Source organism: Chlorella variabilis (genome assembly GCF_000147415.1).
Source record: "Chlorella variabilis unplaced genomic scaffold CHLNCscaffold_9, whole genome shotgun sequence".
In the NCBI taxonomy this organism is placed as follows: domain Eukaryota; kingdom Viridiplantae; phylum Chlorophyta; class Trebouxiophyceae; order Chlorellales; family Chlorellaceae; genus Chlorella; species Chlorella variabilis.
Window position 1 is genome coordinate 3,657 of NW_005435079.1, and position 19,855 is coordinate 23,511.

The window sequence follows — 19,855 nt, forward strand, 5'->3', positions numbered from 1 at the left end:
TACCGCCTCAACGGCGACGACGCCACGGTGCAGCGCCTGATCAAGCGCCCCAACAGCGCGCTGGAGGCGGGGGCGCGCGCCCCCATGGAGCTGCTGTATGGAGTCACCGCCGCCGCCTCGGGGCTGCTGCTGGATCCAATGGCGGTGAGCCGAGGAGGGAGGGACGGGGAAGGGGGCAGGAGGGTGGAGTGGGGGGAGGGGTGGGCGGGCTGCAGAGCGGCTGGGTGGCCGAGAGGCCAGGGATGAGGGGACTGAGCAGCGGTGGCGCGCAGCCCGGCTGCGTCTGGGCGCCTTCCCTGCCCTGCCTCTGCTGCCGCGCCCCGGCGCCGTGGCTGAGCCCGGCCCCGCCCTGCCTGCTGCCTGCCCCCTGGGCTGTGTGCCCCCGCTGCAGGGCTGGCAGGAGAACAAGCGGACGGGGCTGGCGCTGGGCCTGGCCAAGGGCGTGGTGGGGCTGCACGTGCGGCCGGTGGTGGGCGTCATTGAGTGCTCATCCAAGGTGCTCCACTCGCTGGCGCTGGCCACGCTGGGCAGGGAGGGCATCCTGGGGAAGATGCAGGTGAGGGGAGGGGGGCGGCGAGGGGGAGGGGAGACAGGGTGGTGGCGAGCCTGGGCTGCTGCGGGCAGGGCCTGGGCGTGTGGTGGGAGCGAGGCGGCGCCTGCGGGCATCGTGGCGGCAGGGCACATACTGGGCTCAGGGCGGGCGGGAGAGGGCACCGTGCCGCCCCGCCGCAACGGCTGACCACTGTGCTGCCTGCCTGCTGCCCCACCCGCCCGCTGGCCCGCAGCGCCGCGTCAAGGCGCCCGGCGCCTTCTCGGACGAGGCGGCGGAGCAGCTGGAGGAGGGGCAGCGGCGGGAGGCGGCGGCGCAGCAGCGCGCGCTCATGGCCGCCTGGCAGCGCGTGCTGCCAGAGTTCTTCCCCCAGATGGCCGAAGATACGGTGGAGGGTGAGGGGGACGGGGGTGGGGTGTTAGGGTTTGCTGCTGCGGTGGTGCTGGGCTGCTGCTGCACCCGACGCCTGCTTGTGCCGCGGCTGCTGCCCCGCTCTGCCCACGCGTCCGGCCTCCCTCCCGCCCCAGCCACCACCACCGCACGCATCCACCGCAAACACCGCCCCGCTCCCCGCTCCCTCCTCCCCTCCTCCCCCCCCTCCCTCCTGCAGACGTCATCAACATCCGCTCCACCCGCGTGGTGCTCATCACCGACAAGCATCTGGCCTACCTGCGGGCGCGCCACATGCGCCACCACTCCATGTACCGAGCCAAGTGGCTGGTGCCGGTGTCGGAGATACAGAACCTGAGGGGTGAGGGGCGGGCAGCCGCGCGGCGGCAGCAGCAGCCCCGCCGGGGCGCCGGCCTGCCCCTGCAGCAGCACCAGCTCACCCACCCCCTGCCTGCCTGCCACCCACGCCTATGTGTGTCCCGCACCCGCCTCAACGCACGGCTCTTCCCCCTGCCGACGTGTGTATGTACCTCACCTCACCCCTGCGCACCCCTGCCCCCACCGCCCCACCGCCCCCCTCCCTGCCGCAGGCGACAGCGAGAGCTTCAAGATCTCCATCACACACGTCCACCGCTACAGCCTGTGGGTCATGGGTGTGTGGCCGGTGCAGAAGAAGAAGGGCATGCGGTGCGCGACCCGCGCCATCTACGAGCGCATGGTCATCAAGCTGTCCCGCCTACTGCAAAAGGGGCGGGGCGAGGGCGGCGAGGAGGATGCTGCGGACGCGGGGCTGGCCAGGTTTGCGGGCGCTGACCTGGCGGACCTCACAATACTGTCCTCGCCCTACGCCGAGCCCGCCGCCGGCAGCAGGCCGGGCGTGCCGCTGGCGCTGATGCCGCCGCCGCCGTCGCTGCCGCCGTCGCCGTCGCACGCGGCGCCGCAGTGAGAGGCAGCGGCAGCCAGCGGGCGCCACTGTGGGCAGGCAGCAGCACAGGTCGGGGGGCCAGATGCTGCTGCACAGCCGCAGGCAGGCGTCTGCTGCCGCCGCTGCCCAACACACCCAACCGGTTACTTCTACGGACAAACAACACCCAAGAAGACTTAGATTGCTAGCACTGCATTGCACTGTTTTTTTACCCATTCGCTTGTCGCATGTCAGGTTAGCGCATGCATCTGCTTCCCGCTTCTGCTTCTTTTTTGCCCCATGCTTTTCCAATCCATCACAGGCTATGTAGCCTATACACTTAGTTGGTGCACAGGGTAACACAACACACCCATCAAGCTTGGAAGGAAGGGAGGAGAGAGCGCAGCAGGGCATGGAAGCCATTGAAGCTTCAGGCAGTAGAAAGCGCAGCGTCCCGACGCAGATGAATGATTATTCCAGGGCCCTGCCAGCCCCCTGCTCAACTGGCTGCTTGTTGCTGGCACCACCCGATGTCAGAGCGTGCCTGAGGAGGAAACAGGGTGTGAGGTCGCCCATTAGCTCCGGTCAAAACTTTCCTACGCCATTGGAAGGTACGTGGCAGGAATCTCAGGCTTGTTCTGAAGCTTAGCAAGAGGGCAGAGAGTGCCCACCACAAATGGAGGCCCTGCCTGCGGCGATGCCGCTCCTGTGGAGATGGAACTTGGCGGCGCTGTCCTCAACCTTCCTGGCGCTGCGGCTGGGCCTGTATGCCTTCCTGGGGTGCGTGGCATGGGTGCGGATCATTGAAGAGGTGCGGCACCGGCGCCGAGGCCACAGCGGCAGCACAGGAGTCCAGCAGGCACCGGGCGAGGCACACGCGCTCCCGACAGTTTTGCAGGAGGGCGACGGCGGCGCTGCGCTGAGCGCAGAGGCTCTGCGGGCGCACGATGCCGGGATCGGCCGCCGAGGCCGCCGCCGGGCCTCGCCTGCCGTCAGCGAGCCGTCATCCCTGGCCGAGAGCATGGATGAGTGGTGCGTGAGAGCCTGCTGCCTCACGGGCCTGTTCGGTGCCCCACCCCGCCTCCTGTCGCCCCGCCCTGGCCTTGCCACCACATGCGCACAAGCCTGCCTGCAGGTCCATCTGGGAGGGCGGCAGCGAGGAGGAGACGGAGGGCAGCCAGGCGAGCCCCGCAGCTCCCGGCACGCCCTCGGCGGCAGCCAGCCAGCCACCCGCGGCGGCGCCCTCTGCCGCCCGCCAGGCTGCCGTACTCGTGCCTGCCGGCCCGCACCCTCCTGTGACGGTCGCGCCTGTGCCCACCCCGCCGGCCCAGAAGACCAGCACTGCGGATGCTGTGCTGCCGAGCGAGGTGGCCAAAGTGGCGGAGGACGAGGAGGAGAAGCAGGCCTGTTGTTGGCTTCATAGCTGCGCACGTGCTGCCATGGGCAGGCTGAGCTGCCATGCTTGCTGCTGGACGGCGCTGCATCACGCTGCTGGTTGCCTGCTGGCCACGCTGCAGGTGCTGGCGGGCGCGGCGCTTGCCGCCGGCGGCGACCTGGCGGAGGCTGGCAAGGAGGCGGTGGAGGCGGGAGTGCGCCAGGGCCAGAAGAAGCAGAAGAAGAAGCGGGCCAGGAAGCCGTGGCTGGCACGCCAGGTGGAAGGCCTGTTCAAGCCCTACTCAGGCAAGGGGCGACGTTGCTGTCCAGCATGGCATTTCCTGGTGGCATGCATGGCCGCCCTCCCCACCAACCGCCCTGCTGCCCCGCATGCGCGTCCTGCAGAGAAGTACCACGCCGCCGGCTTCATGATGTACCGCGGTTTCAACCGCATGGGCAAGCGCATGGAGCGAGGCGCCGCCATCCTGGGCAAGCACCTGGACGGAGCGGTGAGGGCAGAGGTGGAGGTGGAGGCGCTGCAGGGGTGGAGCGCCGGCACGGCTGCCGCCAGGCTCCTCCCGGTGCGTGCCCAGGGCTGTGTGTGCTAGGTGGACCGCCGCACAGCATCCCCTCCATGCAGATCCGGGATGCCGGGGGGTCGGCTGTGAACGAGATGGAGAGGCTGCTCATGAAGTGGGTCAAGTTTGGAGGTGGGCGCTCTGCAGGGCGGCTGTTGGCTGGGCCGGGGCTCGCGGGCATGCTGTGGAGCAGGCGCTGGATGCCGCTGTGTGGGTTGGTGGCGGCCTGTGGGCAGCAATGGTGTGCGCCGCCCGCCGCCCAGTGCAGGTGTGGTGGCCTTTCTGACGGTGGTGCTACTGCCCCTGCCCAGCGTGCACATCACCATTGCCGCGGGCTGAAATTGGGCGGGACCGTGGCCAGCAGCGCAGCACCGCTTGGCGGCGCTGTGATCCCAGCCCTCCACCAGCCGTTTGTGCCGCGCGTTTTTGTAACCTGATTGTCACGGATGATGCAGTGGCTAGTGCAACAGCTGTTTCATTGCTCGGCACTGCCTGCAGCTTCTGCACTCCACAGGACGTAGCGCCCCGCCGCGAGATGCCCGCCAGGGTGGCGCCGCCCCCGCCGCCATGATCGGCGGCTCCTCATGCATGCGCAAACTGTCCTCAACGCAGCTTTAATCCCGATCTGCAGCATGTTACCTCACTTGGTGAGCCCCCGCGGCGTGTTGGGTGTACCCCTGGCATCGTGCGCAAGCCCCTTGCCCTCGGAGGGCGCCCCCGACGTCGTAGTTTGAGCCTAGATCGCCATCGCAGGTGCTGGTGGGCGGGGTTGGGCCCCAGGCGCCGCCTAGGGCTTTGCTGCCGCCCGCCGCCGCCGCCACCTGCCCCTCGTTTCACGTCCCTCGCTTGTGCACAGCAGTGAGCTTTCCTGCCGGTATATGCTAGTGTTTGAGATGCCTCTGTGCGGCGCTGTGTTGCAGTCTGTGATGCAGCAGCCACCCACCCCTCAGCGGGCGACCCACCAGCCGCCGGCGCCGCCGTCTGGCGGCGGCGGCACCGGCCTGCTGGCTGCGCTGACCCTGCTGCTCGTGGCGTACACCAACTTCTCCCTGGCAGGTGCGGCTGGGCAGTTCTGCAAAGCAAATGCGGTCCCGGCGTGGCCTGGAGCCCGTTGCAAGCCCCTGTCATGCCACGTTTCCCCGCCGATGCCTCGCCTCTCACGAGAGCCGTCGCTCCCCCTCGCCCGCCACACGTCACCCCGCAGGCCTCCTGCTCCTGCTCGCCTTCCTGGCATGGGGCGCCATGGCTGCCACGGCGGAGCAGCAGACGGCCAAGAGGCTGTGGGCGGCCGTGTCAGGTGGGTACACTGCTGCCACCCAGGCTGCTTCCACGCCACCGTGGCGCTGCCAGGCCCTGGCTCCCCTGCTCTGGACCGGTGGCACCTGCCCGCAGCGGCGCCGTGGCAAGCCCAGCGCCATGCGCCCTGCCTGCAGGCCTGTCTGCTATGGGCCTGCTGCTCCAGCTGGGCGTCCAGGCTGCCTTCCTGCTGGGTGCGCCGGGCCTGGGCGCCACCGCCCCCTTCCTCAAAGTGCTGGGGTTCCCGCACGCTGAAAGCCTGGCGGGCGTGCTGCTGGTGAGTGGGGTGGCCAGAGGGGCAGCAGGCAGGCAGGCAGGTTGTGGCCAACGGCTGCCGCCCGACTTGCTGCAAGCCTGGACGTCGTTGGCTCTGCGACATTACCCTGATTTGGCTCTGCGACACCCTGAGCGCTGTGCGGTGCGTGCAGGCGGTGGTGCCGATGATGCTGGTGCTGCTGGCATCAGCGGCCCAGGTGCAGGCCGCGCGCGACAGCGGGCAGCAGCAGCGGCAGCGGCAGAGCGAGGGCACCGAGCTGCAGCCGCTCACCAGGCAGCAGCTGTGGCAGCGCGGTCTGCCGCGGGCCTTCCACGCGCCCAGCTACAGCCTGTCGGGCGCGGCTGTAGGCGCCGCCCTGCTGGCCGCCGCCATCGCGCAACCGTCGGTGCTGGCGGCGCCATACATGCTGGCTGCCACGGCCGCCGTGTGGCGCTGGTCTGGCACCTCCAGCAGCCGGGGCGTGGGCGGCGGGCGCGGCAGGGCGCGGCGCAGGGCCCTGCTGCAAACCTACACGGCCGCCTACCTTGTGGCCCTGTACGCGTGGCAGGCGGTCCTGCACGGCTGGGCCCTGCTGCAGCCGCTGGCCGAGGTGCTGGGCCTCTTCACTCTGACCGCCGACGAAGACCAGGGCTGGCAGCAGCTGCTGCCCGCGGCAGTGCAGCTGGCGTCCCTGCTGCTGCTCTACCTCGCCCTGGGTGCAGCTCACGGCGGCGGCGCGCCGCGCGAGGCTGGCCCGGCGCCCGTTGACGCCTGGGATGGCAGCCCGGCGGGAGAGCGCTCCCCGCTGCTGCAGGCCAGCCCTCGGCCGCCGCACGCGGTGGCACGCGCCGTCCAGGCATCCAGCTGGCCTCAGCTGCTGTACCTGCTGCTGCTGGAGGCAGTGGAGCTTGTGTGCAGCCGGCCGGCCGCAGTGGCGGCAACACTGGCGTGCACCGCGCTGCTGCAGCCGTCGCTGCTGGGCGGCTGCATGCTGCTGATAGGACTGTCGGCGCTGCTGGCGCGCTGGGCTGCCTCCGCCTTGCAGCACGCCAGGCGGCCCCTGGCTGCCTTGCTGCTGGCCTGGCAGCTGGCCTGCTACGGCGCCACCGTTGCGGCACGGGTGATGCAGCTGCCGCCAGTGGCAGAAGCCGTCGGCATCCATGCCTTTGGGGCGGCCGCCTGGCTGCCGCTGCTCATCATGCTGGTGGCGGCTGCGGCCACGGCCGGCCCTGCCACAGCCCCACGCGGCAGAGGCAGCCCGCTGAGCAGCAGCAACCTGCTGCTGCTGCAGCTGCAGGAGCAGCACCGGCAGCAAGTGCCGCCGCGCCTGCAGTCGCTGTTTGTGCGTATGGGCAGCCTGCGCCCCGCCCGCAACAGCCCGGCAGTCAGCAGCACGGCAGGCCCCAGTGAACCCATCTCACCCACGGCAGGCGCCGGCGGCGCTGCCGCGCTGCCTCCCGCCGCGCCCGACAGCCTGGGCGCCGCGGCTCCCTGGCTAGTGGCCTGGAACCTGCTGCTGCGGCTGCTCCACTACTGCGGCTTCCTGGCGGTGCCAGCCCTGCTGTTTGTGGTGGGCGCGGCGCAGTACGTTGTGCTGCACGGCCTGTACCTGGCTGGCCTACTGGCATGGCTGGCAGGGAGGACGCTGCACCTCAAGCCCAGCCTCTCCACGGTGAGCGGCTGGCATGGGTGTGCTGCGCATCGCTGCCTGCCCCGGGGCTGCATGTTGCTGCTCGAGACGGCCAGCGACTCTTTTATGAAAGTGGAGGCGGCACGGCGCACTCTTAAGCCGCGTATGCTTTCCTCCCGAGGTGCAGGCCATTCTAGACGGTACCGGCCACTGTCTGCTGCGCACCTACTCCAGGTGGGTTTCCAGTGCAGCCGCTGCCATTTGCCTTGAGAGTCGGGTTTGATCGTTTCCAAATAGGAAATAATGCAAATCGCGTGTGCCCTGTCCCTCCCTGCCGCTGTCCCTGCAGCCTCCATCTGGCAGCGGTGTATGCAGCATGCGTGGGCGGCCTGCCCGGCTTCTGCGCCATCCTGCAGCCTGAAGGCCTGCAGCCTCTGCTGTCAGCCATCGGCCTGTGGCATCCCTCGGTGGCTGCCGGCATGCTGCCAGTGCTGGCCTTGCTGCTGATGGTGAGTGCGGGGGACCGTGCTGCACACCAGGTGGATAGACCGTGCGCCCACAATGGCATGCGGTCGGTGCCAGGGGGAGCGGGAGCGGGTTCCAGCAGCGCGCTCACCGTGTGGCGGCATCGTGCTGCAGGCCACCTTGCACGGCCACGTGGCGGCAGCCGTGCATGGCACAGCCAGGGAGCAGTACTGCAGGCAAGGCCACACGTGCTGGGTTGGCTTGTAGGGTGGCATGCGCCTTGGGGCCCTGCTGTTGCCTGTCTGCCTGCCATGACTGTGTCAGTGTTCAGTGGATGGGAAAGCCCCCACCTTGCCTGGTGCCACCACATCCTCTGCTGGCCGGTTGTGTGTGTGCAGCGACGTGGATGGCGTGTCCACCTGGCACCCCGCCGCCCTGGTGTACACCAGCCGCCTGGCAGTCGCCTACGGCCCTGCCTCCATTGTTGCCCTGGTGCGCCTGCCGAGCTGGTGGCGTGAATGGTGCACCCGGCCACGCTGCCCTGCCAGCCGGCTGCCTGCCAAAGCTGACACCCGCTCCCTCTGCTGCGAAACCCGCGCGCTGGATCTGCAGGGCTACTGCCTGCTGCTGCTGGATTGCGACATCGCCCTGCTGGGGCTGGGATACCTGCTGCTGCTGGCGGCGCTGCTGCTCCACCAGCCGCCGCGCAGTCGGTGGGAGGAGCCGGCAGGCGCGGGCGCAGCCGGCAGCAGCACGCAGGAGCGGCAGCAGGCCATGAGCAGCAGCGTGCTGCCCACCGTAATGCAGGGCCTGGTGCAGCGCATACCAGGCAGCCGACGTGTGAGGCTTGCCTCCCCAACCCGCAGCTGGCTCCCGCTCATGCTGCTGGCAGCCTACGCGGCATGCGACTTTGCGGCCCAAGCGCTGCTGCCGGCAGCGGCGGCGGCCGCCGCGGCAGGCTGGTTCGAGCTGCCGGATGACATCCTGGCGTTCCTGAGGGCGGTTGTGGGTGAGCGTTAGCGAGGCTGGCTGGAACGTGTTTTGTATGACAGACAGCGAGGGAAGGGACAATGTGCCAGTTTGGTTGACACCATAGCATCCTACTGGCTTGCTTGCTTCACACATGCAGCCTGGTTTGCATCCGCGCTCGCTTGCAGGGCTGAGCGAGCAGGCCCATGGCCTGCAGCTGGCGCTGCGCCTGCTGCGCCCGCTGCTGCTGCTGGCGGCCACCTCCACCTACCGCTGCTGCTACTGCCTGGGCACCCTGCACAAGCAGCTGCAGCACCAGGCCATGCCGCAAGCTGTGCTGGCAGCCCACAGGTATGCTGTATGCTGCTGCTTTTGGGGGTGGCTGCCGCTTTGCACCCATCATCACCAGGCGGTTGTTCTGGCGTTAGTGCGGCTCACCTCCCCCTTTTCACCCTGAGTTCCCCGCAGACTGCATGCCCAGTTGGGATGGAAGTCTCTGGGCAAGCGCCTGCTCATCTTGCACGGCAGCAAGGCAGTGGGCTTGCTGGTCTTTGCTGCGGCAATGCAGCACTCTGGGGCTGTGGGCTGGCTGCTCACAGGTGCGGGCACACCCCCTCCCAACATCCCTGGAGCTGCTTCGCAGCGCGTGTGGGCAAGGCCTGCTGTTGCTGTGAAGACTGTTTGCTTCACTCCTTCCATCCACAGTGCTCCCATGTTCCTGCCTCTGCAGCGGGGGTGGTGGCGCTGGCACCTCTGCTGGGCGCACCTCGCTCGGGCACCACCTGCCGGCAGCCGCTGCTGCGCGCTGGGCTGCAGAGCGCTGCGGCCGTGGCCGGGGCGTGGATGGTTGCGCAGTATGCGCTCTGTGTGCCCTGGCTGCAGGTCCGTTTCAGATGACGTGTGGCATGTCTTGCATGCCATAGCCTATTGTGCCTTGCGGGCTTGCTGGAGGTACCAACTAGGCGCGTTGTGCTGCTGGCGCTGGATGTTGCAGGCCTTGTTGATGCAGCTGTCTCCCAGCGCCCTGGACTGGGCTCAGTGGGCGGGGCTGCTGGTGCCGCCCGACCCCGGCCCCGACAGCGGCAGCGGCGCGGGGGAGTTGGAGCGCCTGCTGAGGGTCAAGTGCCTGCTGCTGGTGGCGGTCGCCCTCAAGACTCGGGCATTCAGGTGCGATGGCTGGCACGCCTGCTCACCTGCTCCCTTGGGGCTGCCACGCTTTGCTGCCTCTGGCTGTTCAAAAGGTTTGCTGGCAGGATGTCGCGATGCCGCCGCCACCTTTGCTGCCGTGCAGGTGGCAGAGCAAGCTGCCTCAGCAGCTGCGCTCCGCAGGCAGATGCGGCTCCCCGTGCCCGCTCTTCTGGCCCACCTCGCCCACCTACCAGCCGCCGCCGCTCGGTGCGCTTCCGGCGGCTGCTCCCCCTGCCAGGCCGCTTTCCAGCCCGAAACCGCTGCCCATCCATGACCTGGCAAGCACAGTGATTAGCTAAGGCCCCTTGCTTGCTTGCGCCTCTCTCTGCAGATGGCGCGCTGAGCCCGGGCACGCCAGGCCCCCACCAGCTGGGCGCCCTGTCCCTGCTGGGCTCCCTGCACAGGGCGGCCACCGCGGTCCTCAGCAGGGCGCAGCACACCACCCAGCAGGCGCTGCGCGCCATAGATTGGCCTGCCGGCCAGTCGATAGCCGAGGAGGGTGCCGGTGAGGGCGCCGCCATCCCAGAGCCAGCCACTCCCACGTCGCGCCTCGCCGCTGCGCCGGCGGCAGCGGAGCCGTCTGCCGCCGCGGCGCCCGCATGCCGGGCCGCCGACAGCGACGCCTTTGTGGCTGCCGTGTACCGGCGGCGGCAGCAGTGGCGCCTGCTGCGCTTTGCTGCCCAGGACTGGGTGGAGCGGGCGTGGGAGGACTGGAGCCTGGACATCTGCTGCCTCCTGCTGCTGCTGGCGGCATTTGCGGCAGCCAACGCGCTGTCACTGGCCCACATGGCCGCCATCGCAGCCGGCATGGCGCTTCCCAGCAGCAAGCAGCAGGTGCGCTGGCGGGCTGGCGGGGTTGCGCCTCAGCCTGCCCCCGGGGTGCAGGACAATGCACACTCTGTGCTTCGCTGCGCGGCCGGCATTATACGAGTGTGTGCCCTGCTTGTGAGGCGCGTGTGCTCCCTCCCCTGCCCGCCCTGGCCGCAGTGTGTGTGGCGGTGGCTGGTGGTCCCCATGCTGGCCACCCTGCTGCTGTACCAGTATGCGGTACTGATGGGCCCGCCCCCCACCTGGCCTTGGGGCATGCTGCTGGCGCTGTGGCTGGGCGGCGCCGCCAACCTGCCGCCCCTGGCCCCAGACGTCCAGGTGGGTGGGCTGTGGCAGGAGCATAGATTGACGCACAAGCTTGGTTGTTCGCTGGAGCAGGGTCAACGGCTTGGCAGGAGCAGCAGCCGACAGCAGTGCAGCCGTTAACGACCCCGCCGTTGGCATGGCCGCCCCGCCACATCGCTCACCGACCGCACCCGCCTCCCGCCCTGCCTGCAGGAGTGGCTGGGCCTGGGCGCCGTGGATGCTGCCGCCCTGTGGCTGCTCTACCTCTCGTACGGCGCCTGCGTGCTTCACATGCACTATGCCAGCTGGGCACGGTGCGCACGCCAGCGCCAGCACCACCACCAGCAGGAAGCGGAGGGTGTCCTGGAGGAGGGGAGCCGGCAGTCGGACTCAGGCTCCCTCAGCCGGGCCAGCTCCTTTGATGGCATAGAGTCGGCGCAGCCGTCGCAGTCGGCCCCGCTGCTGCCCAGGGCCGACAGATCGTCCGCGTCTGGCGGCCCCCGCCGGGAGGAGCAGCAGGAGCCGCCGCTGCCGTCGCCACGCCACACCACGCTGCAGGTCACCGTGTCCTCGCCGCCGGAGCCGGCAGGTGGCGCCCCCGCCAGCGACGCGCCGCTGCTGTGGCAGCCGCTGGCGCTGCCCGCCCAGAAGCAGTGGGCCTGGCACGACTGGGCCCGATACATGGTGTACAGGTGGGCCCCCGGGCTGGCCGGGGGTATCCCAGGATACCAGTATCCTGGTATCCATACGGACCAGTGCAATGCTTTGCCTGCGATTGGCCAGCCCGGCTCACACCACCCGCCCTCCTGCCCCTGCCCTGTGCCCTGCTGCCTCCTCCTGCGCGCTGCCGAGCAGGCACTACCTGGATTTCCTGCTGGTGTGCGTGGTGGCGTTGTGCACGCTGGAGAACGACCTCCTGCATGCCGGCTACCTGGCCCTGGCCCTCGCCTTTTTCCGCAGCAGGATCGCGCTGCGCATCAGGCGCAACAGGCAAGGCGGCCCAGGGAGGCGGCCCAGGGATGCAGGGCCTGCTCGTGGCAGGACGAGTCGCTTGGCTGGCTGCAGGCGGGCAGGCGGCCGCATCGGCATGAGTTTTGGCTGCTGCTTTCTGCTGGGATTGACCGCTTGACCCCCCCCCGGAGCCTGCAGCCTCTTCTGGTGGCTGCCCCTGTTCAACTTCCTGGTGATGGTGCTCACGCTCGTGTACCAGGCGCCGCTGCAGCTGCTGCTGCCACCGCGCCACCCAGACCCCGCCTTCAAGGTGTGCAGCAGGGCAGTGCTCAGGGCAGCAGGGCAGCTGCGGGGAGTGTGCAAGCCCCGGCAGCGAGTGCTTGGCTAGCCCACACACACCCCACCTGCGCGCTTGCGCTGTGTATGAGCCTGCGCCTGCACCTGCGCCTGCGCTGCAGGCCTGCTCCTGGGCCCACATCCTGGGCCTGTTCCGGCTGGACCCTGGGGAGAGCCTGCTGAGCCTGGGGTACCGCGGGGCCATGGCAGACGTGCTGCTGTGGGCCTTCATCCGCCTGCAGACCCACATCTTTGCCAGCGGCACGTACGACAGGTGGGGCTGGCTGGCGGCGGCTTGGCTGCCAATACTGCTGCAGCTGCCAATGCTGATGCAGGCAAGATGGGAGCAAGCGGCATTCTTCCGACGCTGATCGAATGTTTCCCATGCCGCTCCCGGCCTGCTGGCGTGCAGGGTGATTGCTGTGGTGCAGCAGGAGGAGCAGGAGGAGAAGCGAGATCTGGAGGAGCAGGTGGCCGGCTGGAAGCAGAAGCAGGCGGCGGCCGCCGTGGAGGAGAGCCAGCAGCGCGCGGCGAGGCGGCAGCGGGTGGAGCGCCTCAAGGCGGCCGCCACCGGCAGCTTTGCGGCGGGTGTGGACACTGTGCAGCAGCTCTACGCCTTCCTGGTGCCGCAGCACCGCCAGCAGGCGCCACAGCCGGCCGAGGCGGGGCCAGCCCAGGCAGCGCCGCCGCCGCCGCCCTCGGTGCCGCACGCTGTCAGCAGCGCGGGGCTCACCGAGTACGAGCGAGAGATGCTGGCAGCCAACAGCGTGGCAGGGGCGGAGCCGCAGCAGCCTGGCGCGCAGGCGTCCTCGGCGCCTGCCACCCCCGGAGCCGCCGGCGTCGCTGCGGCTGCCGCGGCCGCTGCGGCGGGGCAAGGGCGCCACGTCGGCGGCAGGCTGAGGGCCTGGGTGCGCCACAACCTTAGGTGCGGGCCTCCGGTGGAGTGCACGTGATTTTTCCCAGCAGCAAGCGCACACTGCTGCCACTGTGCCCGCTGCACTGCCGTGCTGCACGTTCATCCTGCTGCCCCTCCAGCTGTGCTTCACAGCCACCGGCTTGCACCCTCCAGCCCCCCCCCCCCCCTGTCCTATCCCCCCCTCCCTTCTTGCCCTGCAGGCGCGCCGACCGCAACTCGTACGTCTGCTACATCCTCTTCTGCATCGCATTCCTCTCCGACTGCTCCCTGCTCACCCTGGCCATGCCGCTGTCAGCCTTTGCCTACGCCCTGGTCTCCATCAAGCCCAGCGGCACCTACTGGCAGGTGGGTGGGCGGAAGCAGGGAGCCAGGGGGCACAGGCTGTACGGCCGCAGCAACCAGGGAGACAGGGGCAGGGCTCTGCTGGTGGCATTGATTGCGTGGGTCACACGCCGTTGTGTTTCTGTTGTTGTTACTTGCGCCATGGTGCAGATGATACTGGTGTACTGCGAGGCCATCATTGTCACCCAGTACGCCTTCATGGTACCGGAGCAGCTGCGCTGCGACTTCATCTCGCCCATCGTCCAGCACAAGTGAGCGCCTGCTGCTGCCCTCGCTGCTGCTGGGGGGGCATTCTCCCCACCAGTGCCCGGCTGCTCTTGATGCAGCCAGGCGGTGTGTCCCCTGGTTGTGACTGTGTGCTTGTCTGAGTGTCCTGCTGCTCTCCCCCGCCTGCTAACCCCATGTGCCCCACCCTGCCTGCAGCGCCGATGTGCTGGGCATCCACGGCGACCCGCTGCGAGCGCTGCCCATCTTCCTCGTCTACCTGGCCACCCTAAAGCACCACTACAGGCAAGCTCCCGGCTGCGGACATGTGCAATGCCCTGCCTGTGCATCTGGAGCGTTGAGTGGCCCTGCCTGTCAAGGCCAGCCTCCCCACTGACCACCACCTGTGCCTCGCCTCGGCTTTTGCAGCCTGGCCACACGGCATGCCGCCAGGCAGGCGGCAGCAGCGGCGGCGGCGGCCACCACCTCCCAGACAGACCTGGAGGCGGGACCGGTGGCAAACGGCGATGCAGGGGCCCAGGGGGGCAGGGCGGCCAGGGCCGGCGTGCGCCAGGACAGCAGCAGGCAGTACCTGGGAGAGACGCTGGGCAGTACCGTGAGCAGCAGCCTGCAGCGAATAGGCCTGGGGCTGCTGGAAGGGTCCACCACGGGTGAGCTGCCGCTGCCAGCTGTTACCACTGTTACTCCTGCTGTCCGCACTGCTCCCGCCTGCCTGTTGACCGGCGGATGAGCGCCCACATCAGCCCACACCGCCGCGCTGTTCCGCGCCTTCCCCCTGTGCAGCCTGGGAGTTCCTGCTGCGCTGTTGCACGGTGTCAGAGCGGCCGCCCCACTTCCTGCTGGTGACCGTGGCGGTGCCGCCCTCGCCAGCACCAGCGGATGCCGGCTTGCAGGCGCCATCGCACGGCAGCAGGGAGGAGCAGCTGCGAGGGCAGCAGATGCAGGAGCACCTGCAGCAGATCCTGGATGGCTGCCGCCGCACCGACATTGCGGCCGCCAGGGAGCGCCAGGAGCGGCAGGTGGGGATGCTGAAAGGCACCGGGCCGGGGCCCCGCGCCTCACCCACCAAGTTTCTCAAAAGCGGTGCTTTGAGTGCTGCATGCTGGCTTGTCTGCCCCTCCCATCAAACCTTGTGCTTGCAGAGGCTGCTGAACTTTGGGTTTGGAGGCGGCGCTGGGGAGCAGGCAGAGCTGTCCTCGCGAGCTTCTATTTATGAGGCCCCGCTGACTTTTGAGGCACCGGCAACAGCCTCCGGCCAGCACGCCAGCCGAGGCAGCGCCGCAGCGACCGCGTTTCCGGGGCAGCAGCCTCTGAGGGTGGCTCAGTCCACCGGCGTCGTCGACATGCTGGGCAGCAGGCAGGCGACCTACCCAGACCTCAGCACAGTGGGGCCGCTGCAGCTGTCCTTCATCTCATTTGTGGCGGCGCCTGGCGGCTCCGAGGCGCCAGCCCAGTTGACGTCAGCCACCAGCCAGGGCAGCAGCATGGGCGAGGGCTCAGGGGGCAGCCCCGGCGCGGCCGGCGCCCCAGGCGGCGACGGCACCGCGACCGCGCTGTTTGAGGTGGTGGCCGTGAAAAGCACCCCCGACAACAGCAGCGGCTGGTGCAGCGTGGCGGGGTGGCCCCTCAGGTATGCCCCGGGTCGGCGCACCCATGTGCTTGCTGCATTGTAGCTGAGGATCAAGTGCTCCTAGCTCTTCATGGTCACCCTCCCTCCCTCAATGCCCCTCCCTGGGCGCAGGAGCCTGAACCCCGCGCGCCACGCCGCCGCCACCCTGCTGCGCTACCAGCAGGCCACGCGCGGCCTGCCACTGGTGCCGCAGCAGCAGAGCCCCTCGGCGGCCGCCCAGCTGGATCTGGACATACTGGATGCCGAGTATCACAGCAGGCAGCCGCAGGACTGGTGCGCTGCTGCGCTGGCACACACGCTGTGGTGCAGGCTGCGACAGCTGCGGCCCTGCCCTGCCCTGTACACACTGCCGCGTGGCGGGGTGCTGGCAGGCTGCCCTGCAGTGCACTGCATGCCGAGTGATGCTCACCCTGCCCTGCCCGCTCCTCTCGTGGCAGGTATGCCGCCACCACGGCGCTGGACTTTGGCGCGTGGGTGTACGTGGTTCTGCAGTACAATGCGGTGGTCACCTCCGCCCGCAGCCTGTCAGGCGAGCGAGGGGGCAGGGGGGTGGGCCGCCTGGCCTGGGAGGCCGGCCTGCGGGCGGCATGCCCGGCGAGCATGCGGGCCTGCGGTTGGCGCAGCGGGGCCCCACGCCACAGCATGCCTGCACCGCCATGAGCCCACTGTGTCGCCCCCGCTCCCCTCCCCATGCCCCTGCAGAGATCACCAGCGAGCATGTGGTGCCCCTGGACTACCTGCTCACCGTCATGCTGCTCTTCATGCTGCTGGTGGCGGAGCGCGTGTTTTACACAGTGGGCAGCCCGCTGGGCAAGGCGCTGCTGCACCTTGGGTGAGGAGCGCGCTGCGCGGCTGTGCGGCGATGTGCATGGGCGCCTCAAGAAACCAGCCTGCCCTGTGCCTGCCACCCGCCTCTCGAAGCCGGCATGGCGATGCCGATGTACCGCTGTGCTGCTGCAGGGAGATGGTGATGTACACATGGTACTGCCTGGTCCTGTTCTGGAGCCCCCTCACCTCCTCAGGTCTGCTGGCAGGCCCGCTGGCACTGGCGTGGCAGCGTTCCTTGCCTGGCGCCTCCTGAACACCCCCGCCCCGCTTCACACCCTGCCCCTGCCCCTGCCCTGCCCAGGCGCGCGCACCCACCTGCGCATCCTGCTGGCGCTCAAGTGCGCCTCCTTCGCACTGGGGGCGCTGCAGCTGAGGAGCGGCTACCCGCCGCGCGCCGACTCCAGGTGGGCGTGGGCTGGAATCGCAACAGCAGCGACGCTGGCATGCTGGCATGTTGCTCTCTCGCCTGCTGAAGCTGTCCGCGTTCTAATAAGCAGCCACAGCGTCCCCCCGCAAGCCATATCACCACCACCACCATACACACACTGCACGCTCCCTCGCATTCCTGCTGCCGCGCAGCAACGGCATGGGGCGGCACACCTTTTGGTTCATGCGCCGCGTCACCACCGCCCGCGCCGTCGCCTTCAACGTCTTCCTGGCCCTGCCCTTTGTGTACGAGCTGCGCCAGCTGCTGGACTGGGCCCTCACACCCACCACGCTCACGTACGCCTTGTGCCGGTGGTAGCTCCTCCTGCCAGCCCCGCTGTGCTGCTGGCACACCTGCGGCAGCCATCTTCCAGCAACAAGGGGTTGCGAAAGGGGTGGCGCCTCCCAAGCCTGCCCTCCATGCGCTCTCCATCCCTGCCTGACGTCTGCTCCCCCGCCTGCCCGCCACCCTTCTGCAGCTTGTTCGACTGGCTGAAGCTGGAGGAGATCAACGTCAGCCTCTTCTTCGTCACATGGAACCGGTGAGGGGGTGCGTGGTGTGGGTGGTTGGATGGGCGGGCAACCTGTGCGCAGATAGCTGTGCAGCCTGTGCCATAGACAGCTGTGCAGCTGGCGTGCACAGCCAGCCTGGGTTTGGCTCTCGATGCCTGGCATGCACACAGGGGCAGGCCGTGGGAGGCGACCAGGCAGGCCCTGAGCGGTCCGCCTGGCTTGCCTGCCCGGTGCAGCAAGCTGCGGGCAACCAAACGGCTGGGCGACCGTCAGCCGCGCTACGCCAAGTTCCTGCAGGGCACGCTTCTGTTTGCGGGCCTGCTGCTGCTGCTGTGGGTGCCGCTGCTGCTGTTCAGCAGCGGCGCCCCCACCTACACCGTCCCGGCAGTGACGGCATTCAGCACCAATGCCACGCTGTCCACCTCGGATGCCGCCAGCCCGCCGGCCACCCGCGCCGGTGCCGTGCGGCGCTTCAGGCACCTGGCCGCCGCGACGGCTGCCGCGGCCGGCCTGGCAGCAGAGGCGGGTGTGGCGGCAGCCGCATCGGCAGAGTTCCCGGCGTTTGACGGCGGGCGGCGGCGCCAGCGCCAGCAGTGGCTCCCCTACGACGCAGGCATGCCCGATGAGCTGGCCACCTACTCTGCGCAGCAGTTCCAGCTGCTCTGCACGTCAGCGGTGAGCTACCGCCAGGCGGCTGCCCTGCTGGCAACCCCCATGCGCACCCCTCGCCGTAGCTGGCTGGGGCCTTGTGAACTTGTTGCATTTGCTCATGTTTTTGGCGTTGAATACGACTGGCTGGCTGGCTGCCGCGGTCTGGCTGGTTGCCTTCCGGTTTGATGGCGGCCCCACCTTGCTGCTGCAGGATGCCGACCGCTACTGGGACATCACCCCTCCAGCTCAGCAGGAGCTGCAGCAGGCGTTGGTGGCAGGCGGGGAGGGCGAGCCCGCAGGCGGTGGCGTCAGCCTCAGGTGCGCACCTGCTGGAGCTGCCAGGACGGGCACAGTGCATGCGTGCCGTGCCCACGCCTAAACCCTAAACCTCAAGCCTGCCGCCTCATCCTGGGCTCCTCCAGCAACCTTACCGAGCCTCCCAGGATGCCGCTGCCTGCCCTGCCGCTGCAGCCTGGGGTGGACCATCCAGCGCAACCTGCCCCCGCCGTCCGATCACGGCAAGCTGCCTGCTGGGGGGTGCTGCCCCTCATCTGATGCACGGGCGTCCAAGCAGCAGCCGCCCCTGCTTGGCCAGCCGAGGCACTGCAGCGTGCATGCCAGCATGCCGGCCTGCCCAGCGCGGCCGCCCACCCCGCCCCATGCCTGCTGCCTGCTGCTGCAGGCGGCCCCGTGTGCCAGAGCAGCCTGGTCATCCCGCTGGCGCCCTCCTGCCAGCAGCAGCTGGCGGCGGTACTGAACGGTACTGCGGAGTCGGCGCAGCTGCTGCGGTCAGATCCCAGCGGCGGCGGCGGCGGCAGCAGCCAGGCGGCCCTCTACCCGCTGGTGTGGATGATGCGCGGCGATGTGTGCACCAGCCGCCCGCTGAGGCTGGGGGACGTGCCCGGCGGCGCCGCCGCTGGCGCCAGCTTCGACTGGGCCTCTCGCTGGGTGGCCTGCAATGCCTCGCTGCTGCCGCCGCCGGAGCCAGCCCCGCCGGAGCCAGAGCCCCCAGAGCCGGCCCCCGAGCCCCCCAGCCCCGACACGCTGGGTGGGCCGCATCTGAGCAGCAGCAGCAGCAGTGGCGCTGCTGCCTCCGCGCGACAGCGCCGCCGCCTGGCTGCGGTCGGCGACCGGGCCGGGGCGCTGGGCGACGGCGCCAGCCTGGCCAGCTGGTGGCACCTGGAGTGCTGGATTGTCAATGCCAGCGGGTCGCCCATTCAGCCGGGGGAGGAGGTGCAGGAGGCTGAGTGTGGAGCCACGTTTGGCGGCCCCAGGTGCGCCCATGCTTTGCTTTGCCTGCCATTCGCACCCTAGGGGGCGCCGACAGTTGCCACAACAGCCACAGTTGGCACCGACCTTGCCGCTGCTTCCCTCGCTGGCCCTGCAGGCTGGTGGCGGTGCTGGAGCGGGTGCAGGGCGGCATCATTGGGCAGACCCTCAGCAAGTATGGCATCGCCGGCCTCTTCTCCATCGTGGTCCTCTCCGTAGGTGGGAGTAGGAGGAGCATGCGTGTGCTTTTGCTTGTGGTGTGGCATCCCAGCATGCTGGCGGCGCTGCCAGCATCACGCGCTCTCTGCTGGTGTATGTCTCTGCCTGCATGCCGGTGCAAGAGGTCTGCGTGCATGGGCCCCACCCCCGGCCTCCCACATGCTTCCCTCCCACATGCCGCCTGTGTGGCGCCACGTCCGCCCCGCCGCAGGCCGCTTTTTGCGGCTAAGCCTGAGCAACATGCGGGCAAAGATACCTTTTGAGGACCTGCCCAACACCCGCAGGCTGGTGGGCCTGTGCCAGGTGAGCTGGCGGTGCAGCGCAGAAGGAAGGGGTGTCCAGCCCCCCTTGCCCCGACGCTGTCGCCCTCTAACCCTCGCTGGCGGCCGGTGTGCCGCGCAGGACATTTACATAGCGCGTGCCGAGGGCGAGCTGGCGCTGGAGGAGCAGCTGTACTGGAGCCTGGTGAGCGCGCTGGAGGGCTGGCTGTGGATCTTCTCGGAAGCGGGAGGCGGATTCTGGTGCTGGACTGGTGCCTCACTGCCGCACGCCTTGCACGGCACTCCTGCTGCTGCGCAGGTCAACATCTATCGCTTGCCTTCGGTCCTGTTCGAGCTGACCAAGAAGCCTCAGTAGCCAGATGACGATTCGCTTGTTGGCAGATGGCATGCCTGGCACATGTCAGCGGCAGCACACACCTTTTGGTAGCAGTAGCACACCACATGCGCAAGGATTATATCGGTTCCACGCAACTTCATAAAAACAGGTGGTCAATTCAGTTCGATCAGTGCTCTCAGTGCTCTTTCCGCACGCTCCGCTCGCGGCACAGCAGCCGT

General features: G+C 69.1%; 2 protein-coding genes across 2 annotated transcripts in view; both read left to right on the top strand.

Moving 5' to 3' along the window:
• The window catches only part of CHLNCDRAFT_57695 (expressed protein), a 5,838-nt gene extending 3,619 nt beyond the window's left edge, over positions 1 to 2,219 (top strand). The window contains exons 4-8 of the mRNA XM_005847805.1: positions 34 to 144; positions 392 to 556; positions 786 to 945; positions 1,161 to 1,301; positions 1,531 to 2,219. Coding sequence (XP_005847867.1) covers positions 34 to 144; positions 392 to 556; positions 786 to 945; positions 1,161 to 1,301; positions 1,531 to 1,886 — 933 coding nt within the window. The 3' untranslated portion in view covers positions 1,887 to 2,219. The remainder of the gene's footprint in view (positions 1 to 33; positions 145 to 391; positions 557 to 785; positions 946 to 1,160; positions 1,302 to 1,530) is intronic.
• Positions 2,220 to 4,674: 2,455 nt separating this feature from the next.
• Positions 4,675 to 19,655, top strand: CHLNCDRAFT_145196 (hypothetical protein; the record flags this gene model as incomplete). The annotated part of the gene is made up of 43 exons (XM_005847806.1): positions 4,675 to 4,852; positions 5,001 to 5,093; positions 5,230 to 5,369; positions 5,521 to 7,020; positions 7,166 to 7,212; positions 7,328 to 7,487; positions 7,618 to 7,691; positions 7,842 to 7,935; positions 8,056 to 8,156; positions 8,310 to 8,452; positions 8,601 to 8,763; positions 8,881 to 9,011; positions 9,143 to 9,294; positions 9,407 to 9,579; positions 9,704 to 9,807; positions 9,932 to 10,434; positions 10,588 to 10,746; positions 10,927 to 11,405; positions 11,569 to 11,607; positions 11,863 to 11,974; positions 12,123 to 12,274; positions 12,413 to 12,925; positions 13,117 to 13,261; positions 13,409 to 13,509; positions 13,682 to 13,790; positions 13,920 to 14,133; positions 14,267 to 14,502; positions 14,626 to 15,113; positions 15,225 to 15,386; positions 15,551 to 15,726; positions 15,816 to 15,945; positions 16,074 to 16,135; positions 16,243 to 16,345; positions 16,521 to 16,664; positions 16,847 to 16,909; positions 17,117 to 17,555; positions 17,743 to 17,849; positions 18,003 to 18,068; positions 18,233 to 18,805; positions 18,919 to 19,019; positions 19,231 to 19,322; positions 19,422 to 19,484; positions 19,599 to 19,655. The coding sequence occupies 43 exons, from the start codon at positions 4,675 to 4,677 to the stop codon at positions 19,653 to 19,655; spliced, it is 8,841 nt and encodes a 2,946-aa protein (XP_005847868.1).
• Between the last annotated feature and the right edge of the window lie 200 nt (positions 19,656 to 19,855).